Here is a 9,483-nt window from a genome sequence, read left to right on the forward strand (position 1 = left end):
GTTTACGCAGCGCGATACGCAACGCAACGCGTAAAAAGACAGTATAAGTCATTATAATCAGTAATTATATCCCCAGTGGATGCAACAAATGCCTCGTTTGTAATGGGTTTTATTGGTGTTGCCTCAACGCGCCGGGACACGGCATCACAGTATGGTAAGGGGCGTAACATTTCCGTCACACGCTTGAGGTATTCAGCCAATCACAACGCACTGGATAGCTGGCCAATCAGAGCACACCTCGCTTTTCAGAACGATGAGCTTTGTAAAAATCGACGCGTTTCAGAAAGGTGGGGCATAGAGGAGCAACAATAATGTACTCCAATGTACATTATGTACAAATAATAATTGTACAAATGTACAAATAATAATTTCCAATGTATTATGTGGAAAATAATGTTTTTTTTAACCTTAAACCGCATAAACACATTGCTTTACACCACATACACAAAATAATGTTCTTTTTAGCAACGTAATATGACCCCTTTAACATTGTCTTTTACTCACCCTCATGTTGTTCCTCATATGAATTTTTCTTCTGTGGAACACAAAAGGAGAATTTCTGAAGAATGTGGTGGTTGCTCTTTTCCACTCAATTACAATGAAAGAAGATCAGGAGCTTCCAAAAATCATCAAAAGCAAGCATCTTATAAAAACAAAAGTTACCATGACCAAAAAAACCTGACTAGACCCAACGAGTTAAGGTAACTCAAAACCAAATTAAAAACATTTATTTATGTGTAATGTAAAATTTTATTTGAACCCACTAAAAATCCATCATTCTAACATAACTAACAAAGAGACCATCTCTGCAATATAAAAACTAATATTGCTTTTATAAAGCAACATGGAATTTATTTAGTCTTAATATAAGGCAAATTTAAGACAATTTCAGACATGAACCGTTCAATTTTTAGGCATTTATTTTAGTATGTCTAACACAAACAATCACTTAAGTGATATTCAGAGATTTTTTTTTATTGTACATTCTAAGTCTCCTGAAGCCATACACTAACTTTATGTGACAAATAAACTGAAAGTTAAGCTTGACCAGATCTTCCAAGTCAGTGAGTTTATCAAGAATTGGAACAATTCTATACATCAACAAATATTTCAAACCAGTTTTGTAAACTAGTTTGAACTAAATTAGTTTAACAACAGACATAAAAGAACAATTAAGTAGCACATGTATATTTGTAGCAATAGCCAACAATACATTGTATGTGTCAAAATGATCGTAATTTGTAATATTGCTAAGAACTTCATTTGGACAACTTTAAAGGCGATTTTCTCAATATTTAGAATTTTTTTTTTTTTTTAACAAACCATACATCAATGGAAAGCTTATTTATTCAGCTTTCAGATTATGTATAAATCTCAATTTCAACAAATTGACCCTTATGACTGGTTTTGTGGTCCAGGGTCACTCACAGATAGACAGACCGATAGGAATCTATCTTTTCAGAAGCGTGGCAGCTTGTGACTTTTCCAGTAATGACAACAGATAGTGCTAAGTAAATACATATTTTAAGAGACCCTTGACTGTAGTTTAACTACACTTTTAAATTGAGTTACTTGTAGTTTGACAAACTACTGTTCCAAACTAACTTCCCCATCACTGCACACATCAAATCACAGAGGAAAAAAAGCAAATGCAGGAGAGTGTGACCCATTCCCCAGATATTTGTGAAGCTCATTTCAGCCCAACAACATGTAGATGGAGAAGTGGTCTTGTGACCGCCTACACGATGACCACTGAAAAACACTGAAATATAGGACGTATGCAGAGAAGAGGCGTTTCTGTCTGGATAACGAGAGATAATAAATAGCAAAATTCCTTAGCATATGGAAAGATTTTTAGCCTGGGAGGGCTTCAAAGCAGACTTGCCGTTTTCTGCCATATGGGGCCACTACTTGCTGTTATTTTAACAACCTGCCACTGTTTGGATGTGAGGTACTGTATCCAAAAAAAACAGGACAAAGGAAGAAACAAGGCATATACATTATATGTGCCTGTTACTATTACATATGGGCTCATTTGAATATAAGTACAAGTAAATGTCTTATAGTAATTGATATAAATGAACTGAATATATGTTTATATATTTAAATGTATATATTATTTTACTGTATTATTTATTTTTATATTATGTTTTGTCTGTTTTATTGCAGTAGAGTTAAATAATTAAATAAGCTGTTTCATTACCTGCATTCTTTGTCAGTGCATGCCATGACTAATAGGAATAAACAAGATCTAAAGAATATCTAATGTGGCCCGTGTGTAAGCGTTCAGTGCCTGCATGCTCTACCATTAGGAAAACAGGTGCTCATCACTTTCCTTCTCTGTTTTCAGAAATAAAACAGGAAATTTAAATGATGCTTTAAAATGTTTTGATCCCAATGAATATTGCTGCTGATGAGCTCTTTGTTTAAGGCAGGAAGGGAAGGTCTCAGCCTCACACTTGCACTCACAGAAATGGTAATCTAATCTGATCAAAGCAGGGGATCAAATTGGTCTGATTAGCAACTCTAATCTGCTCACTCAGGAGGAGAGAGAAAACTCAACTCAAGTGCAAAATGAATGTTGAATGTTACATTTATGCAAAAAACGCAAGACAAGAAAAAAGGATTATGTATAGGCTACATTACATTTGATTCCAGTTTGACAAAAAATAATTAATCTTCATATTCAGACAAACAAATAGGGGTTTCTTCTCTATGGCTACCTAATCTTCACACATACAGCATCATGTATTGAACTCCATTCACTTTTTCCCCTGACTGACAGCGTTTTTGTCTTACCCAAGTAGCTGATGTCTTACTATTTATACAGCCTGTAGTATTCAAATATGATAACTATATGATTGACTCTAAAATACATAATAAAGCTACTTTAAAGAAGTATTTTTCTTGAAGCAGTAACATGATGTGACAGCTTTACCACTGCTGTTTCATATTAGGCATGAACAGGTACACATGAGCATGTCATTAGGGCTGTGTTTCCTGCTCTGCCTTAATTTTGCAACCAATGAGGCGTAAGAAAGTAATGGCATACTGAATAACATACTTAGTTAGCATCACATGATTCATTCCCCCCACAAGCATCTTTACACACCATCAATCTGGTCTGACACTCCACACACTGCTCTACTTCTGGTTTCTAGGGCGACCAAAGCTTAAGCCTCCAACATACAGAAAATACAGTATAGTATGCAACAGTGCTACAGTTTAAACATCAGATGACTATATCATTATCATAGTCAGACTGATAGTGGATACAACATCTTATCAGTCTTTTCACATTGGATATGAAGGCAAAGACGAGCATATTATGTAGTAATAATAAGTGGTTAAAAAAATGATATATAATACAGTAGTTTGCGACTCTGAAACAGAAAGTTCTTAAAGGGACAGTTCACCTAAAATTTTAATTCAATAGTCATCATTTTCTCACCCTCATATACTTTTACTTCTGTGAAAAAAAAAGAAACTTTTGAGCTGTTAACTTGAAAAACGCTACAACCAGATCGCATCAGAGAGTTAAAGTGATAGGTCAACAAAAAATTTTAATTCTGTCATTAATTACTCACCCTCATGTCGTTCCAAACCCGTAAGACATTCATTCTTATTCAGAACACAAATTAAGATATTTTTTATTAAATCCGAAAGATTTCTGACCCTCCATAGACAGCAATGTCAGCGCATAAGTCTTGGTACTCATCATGGCGATTACATTAAATTAAATTAAATTATATTAAATAACTTAATATTAACAAACATAAAAGACAAAAAAATAGAATTGTTGCCTTGGCAACTAACTAATATTATGTGAAATGTAAAAATGAGAAATGAAGCTAAAGTACTAAAATTATTCAAACTAAACAGGTACACATGAGCATGTCATTAGGGCTGTGTTTCCTGCTCTGCCTTAATTTTGCAACCAATGAGGCGTAAGAAAGTAATGGCATACTGAATAACATACTTAGTTAGCATCACATGATTCATTCCCCCCACAAGCATCTTTACACACCATCAATCTGGTCTGACACTCCACACACTGCTCTACTTCTGGTTTCTAGGGCGACCAAAGCTTAAGCCTCCAACATACAGAAAATACAGTATAGTATGCAACAGTGCTACAGTTTAAACATCAGATGACTATATCATTATCATAGTCAGACTGATAGTGGATACAACATCTTATCAGTCTTTTCACATTGAATATGAAGGCAAAGACGAGCATATTATGTAGTAATAATAAGTGGTTAAAAAAATGATATATAATACAGTAGTTTGCGACTCTGAAACAGAAAGTTCTTAAAGGGACAGTTCACCTAAAATTTTAATTCAATAGTCATCATTTTCTCACCCTCATATACTTTTACTTCTGTGAAAAAAAACGAAACTTTTGAGCTGTTAACTTGAAAAACGCTACAACCAGATCGCATCAGAGAGTTAAAGTGATAGGTCAACAAAAATTTTTAATTCTGTCATTAATTACTCACCCTCATGTCGTTCCAAACCCGTAAGACATTCATTCTTATTCAGAACACAAATTAAGATATTTTTTATTAAATCCGAAAGATTTCTGACCCTCCATAGACAGCAATGTCAGCGCATAAGTCTTGGTACTCATCATGGCGATTACATTAAATGAAATTATATTAAATAACTTAATATTAACAAACATAAAAGACAAAAAAATAGAATTGTTGCCTTGGCAACTAACTAATATTATGTGAAATGTAAAAATGAGAAATGAAGCTAAAGTACTAAAATTATTCAAACTAAAACTGAAATAAAACAAATTAATTAAATCTAAATAGAATTATTACAAATTACTAAATTACTAACATTTAAACTGAAATTAAAATGAAAACTGATTCAAAGTATTAATAAATATTATAATAGTACATAAATAATACTAAACACACTGAACTTAAAGAACTTAAAACTGAAAAGAGCCGACTCAAAAGAACAATTTGTTTATGAACTGAATATCAACTAAGCAGCAACAAAGAAGGGTTGGGGCAAATGTTTGTTTGTCTGAATGTGAACAACAATACAAATTTCTATTTACTAATCGCACAAAGTGGTCTAATGTCTTCAGACAAAATATTGTACATGAGTCATTTGGATCACTTTTATGATACTTTATAGTGCGATTACATATTGAACTCTTCTGTCCCTATTTATCTTTATTGCATGAAAAAAATGTCTCCAAAATCTCTCTGTGTGTGTTCTACAGAAAAAAAATCAAGTTGTACAGATTTGGAACAACATGAGATTAAGTAAACGATGATATTTGGAATTTTGTTATTAAACCATTACTTAAAACACTATGAAATGCTATGACAGAGCATTTCATAATCACTGTGATTTACTTTAGAGGTGAAACACTGTACTTTGTTTATTGCAGAATGAACTACACACCTCCACAGTCAGCTCTTCTGCTCTTAAACCCTCTCTTTCTTCATTCCTGCTGTCTCTCTCTGGGCAATTCTTCATCCTAATCTCATTTCTCCATTCATTCATTCACTCTCTCTCTCTCTGCCTCTGACTCAATCTTAAAAGTGGTCCACACAAAGGGCACACAAGCACTACAATCCAGGTCAATAACAAACTGACCAAAGATGCACTGGCTTTCAGTGCTTAATCTAAAGAGCATCTCTATTTTTAAATGATTTAAACTTTCTGAAAAATGAGACTGGAAGTGCATCCACATAAACACAAACAAATTCTCCTCAAGTGCCAGGACAGAAAGTCTCCCCAAGGACGATTTTGCAACAGGAGACGTCATAAGCACTGCAAAGCATCAATCGGAAACCATGCGTAAACTTTGCATGCGGCTGTGAAAATCCTGGCAATTGCATCACACGTCTCACAACACACAGCTGCAGAGAGACGTACAGTACTGACCCCGGGCAGCCAAATAACAGTAGCAGAATCATACTGATTCAGAGGTGCAGACATCAAACAAAACATGCACAGACATCACAATCCAAGTTAGAATCCATTCAGAAGTCATTTCAACCTTTAAAGAAAATTACATCTTGAGTACGTATATGCTGTGTCATCCTACACAGTGGCGAGGTCACCTTTAAGAGAAAGCATGCGTAAGCACCTACCCTGCAGCCTCTGCATCTCATTGGCAATCTCCCTGTCTGAACGGCCATAGCGCTGAGCAGATGCCATTCCACTGATTCGAAGTCAGTGGTGCTGATGCAGGTCAGCGGATGCGGCTCCACCTGACACTTCTCCAGTGATCCAGGATCAGCTGAAGTCTACATGAAAAGCGTAATTGTTTTCAATCAGCGCATGCCATGCAAACATACGGTTTCTTTCCTCCCCTTGAAGTTCTGTGGCTTCTGCAGGAAGCAGCCTCTTCCCTTTGCACTCTCTCTCTCTTTCTGCCTCTCACACTCTACTGTAGGCATCAGCATAAGTTTTCACTGCCACCTTGTGTCCAATCAGAGTGCAGATCTCAAGTGCAGTCCAATAGTGAGGCCCAAATTGAGTCCTGCTGTGTATAAGTGTGTTACTTTAGCAAAGCCAGACATTACTCTAAATGATTCGATTAAAACGTGTTACATGTCTGAGCTTCCGCTCATGGAAAATGCAAAAGATGTTGGAATATGGCGTATCTCAAGCATGGGACTCCCATTAAGTGAAATTCAAGAGGGGCGGTTAAAACTCTCATACCAGAGACACGCTGTTATGCTTTTCACTTCCATTACCGGTTCAATCACACACATGCATGTTATATGAAAAAAAGCAAAGTGAAATGCCTGACTGGAGCATTAAGCTCGGGATTCAGAGACCACTCTGCTGAGTCTGCTGGTTTTCAAACAGCGATGCTTAGCAATGACCTCTACACGGTCACTGCAGATGGATGTGAGTGAGAGAGCACAGTGTGAAGTTACTGACACAAGTCCTTGTGCGCAGAGGATCTTATGTCATTCTCGTTCACTCACCTTCTCCAAAGAGCCACTGTGAAGACTCTGTACCCTGCGTCATTCTGAAGAGCCCATTAGACGACAAACAGTTCAGCATCGCACATCAATATTTTGCTAAATGTTTTCCTGGGAATAGATAAGAAAGAAAGAGAGGGATTAATTCTGACAAGCAAACAAATAAACCAATTAGCAAATAAGATCAAGAATGGTGATGTTCAAATGCCTGAAATGCGGTTATGCTGCAACATGTTCTCTAAAGAGCAACAGAGCCATCTGCTGTTTATCAAGAGAAGATGTTCTCTAAAGAGTAATAGAGCCATTCTGCTGTTTATCAAGAGAAGATGGACAGGACAGGGACAGGGACAGGGACAGGGACAGGACAGGACAGGACAGGACAGGAGAGGAGAGGAGAGGAGAGGTTAGGATATGAAAGTAAAAGAAAAGGGAAGGGTAGGGTAGGGTAGGGTAGGGTAGGATAGGATAGGATAGGATAGGATAGAATAGGAAAGGAAAGGAAAGGAAAGGAAAGGAAAGGAAAGGAAAGGTGCAACATGTTCTCTAAAGAGCAACAGAGCCATCTGCTGTTTATCAAGAGAAGATGTTCTCTAAAGAGTAACAGAGCCATCTTCTGTTAATCAAGAGAAGATGTTCTCTAAAGAGTAATAGAGCCATTCTGCTGTTTATCAAGAGAAGATGGACAGGACAGGGACAGGGACAGGGACAGGGACAGGACAGGACAGGACAGGACAGGAGAGGAGAGGAGAGGAGAGGTTAGGATATGAAAGTAAAAGAAAAGGGAAGGGTAGGGTAGGGTAGGGTAGGGTAGGATAGGATAGGATAGGATAGGATAGAATAGGAAAGGAAAGGAAAGGAAAGGGAAGGGAAAAGGAAAAGGAAAGAAAAGAAAGGATAGGATAGCGTTACAGTAGCCATAAATCACAGAATACACAATACAAGAAGAAAAAAGAAAAAGCAAATTAAATATATTATACAATGTGCAAAAATATACACTGCATTGCATGAAGAAAAAAAACGATTTTTACAAAAAATTATAATTTTAATGTATTTTATTTTTAAAATAAAATTAAATTAAATGGTCCCAAACATGAACTAGGCATGTTTTTGGCATAGGGAATTTTAATGGAAAACACACAATAGGCTGAAGATAAAAGTGTAATGTATACTTCAGACCTGTGTATGGCAACAGCTGATATCTGCACTCCACAGCACAAAGCAACAAAGAGAGGAAATGTCAGTATAGGGCCTGTCCCGCTCCTCCCAGACCAGCGGCTCTGTCCTAAAATCACAGATACTGTCCTTAATCACTAACCTCCAGATACCCTTAATGAACACTATGAAGAAAAGAACAGAGTTCTCACAGAGGTGAAAGTGGCCTGGTTCGGGGCAAAATCCTGCTTTCTTTGCAGGATCTTATCAGGATTCTGTTTTTGCAAAAGTTAGCCTGGTCAGGATAACCCAGCACAGAGCTGGCACTCTACATGGAAAATCTGAAGTGGTGTGATGACCAGCATGACTACAGCAGACAAAATGGAACAGTAAAAGCTCAAAAATCTTGGAAATTGTGTTACGAAATCTTTTGTTATGAAATACATAGAAAAATGCAAGGGTTTCATCTGTTTGGACTTGGTTTCCTGTGCTGGAATCCTGAAAGAATTCTGGATGCTTTTTAAGTGCTTCAGCTGCCATGGCTATGTTGACAGTGTGTGTGGAAAAGATATCACAAAAAAATGAACACATGAGAATGTGTTCATGTTCCTCTAATGTTTTGGACAGCCATATTAAAAACAAATAATTAAATATAATTTTTTTTCATGCTAATTTTATATTGTATTGTATATTATACAATACACTACAGTTCAAAGTTTGGGGTCAGTACTTTTTTTCTAAGAAATTAACACTTCTATTTAGCAAGAACACATTAAATTGATCAATAGTGACAGTAAAGATATTTATAATGTTGTTATAAATGCTGTCCTTTTGCAATGAATGCTGAAAAAATGTATCATGGTTTCCATCAAAATATATAGCAAAACAACTGTTTTCATTATTGATAACAATAAAAAATGTTAGAATGATTTCATAAGGATCATAACAGCTAAAAAAAATTCAGCTTTGCTATCATTAAAGGGGTCATATGATGTTGCTAAAAAGAACATTATTTTGTGTATTTGGTGTAATGAAATGTGTTTATGCGGGTTAAGGTTCAAAAACACATTATTTTCCACATACTGTACATTATTGTTTCTCCTCTATGTCCCGCCTTTCTGAAACGTGTCGATTTTTACAAAGCTCATCGTTCTGAAAAGCGAGGTGTGCACTGATTGGCAAGCTATCTAGTGCGTTGTGTTTGGCCGAATTCGTCAAGCGTGTGACAGAAATGTTACGCCCCTCACATACTGTGATGCCTTCTGCATCCACATGTGACGACCCCGGGCTGGACTCCCCTTCATCCACGGTGAAAGCCGATCCGGCGATCCACAGCACGAAGTTGATGTATTTCCTCAGCGAC

At 36.5% G+C, this 9,483-nt stretch overlaps 1 protein-coding gene across 1 annotated transcript in view; it reads right to left on the reverse strand.

The window, feature by feature from the left end:
• LOC107659154 (nesprin-1-like) overlaps positions 1-6,384 on the reverse strand; it is a 32,223-nt gene extending 25,839 nt beyond the window's left edge. The window contains exon 1 of the mRNA XM_016447990.1: positions 6,126-6,384. Coding sequence (XP_016303476.1) covers positions 6,126-6,192 — 67 coding nt within the window. The 5' untranslated portion in view covers positions 6,193-6,384. The remainder of the gene's footprint in view (positions 1-6,125) is intronic.
• Positions 6,385-9,483: the final 3,099 nt, after the last annotated feature.

Source organism: Sinocyclocheilus anshuiensis, unplaced genomic scaffold (assembly GCF_001515605.1).
Source record: "Sinocyclocheilus anshuiensis isolate Anshui unplaced genomic scaffold, SAMN03320099.WGS_v1.1 scaffold423, whole genome shotgun sequence".
Lineage (NCBI taxonomy): Eukaryota > Metazoa > Chordata > Actinopteri > Cypriniformes > Cyprinidae > Sinocyclocheilus > Sinocyclocheilus anshuiensis.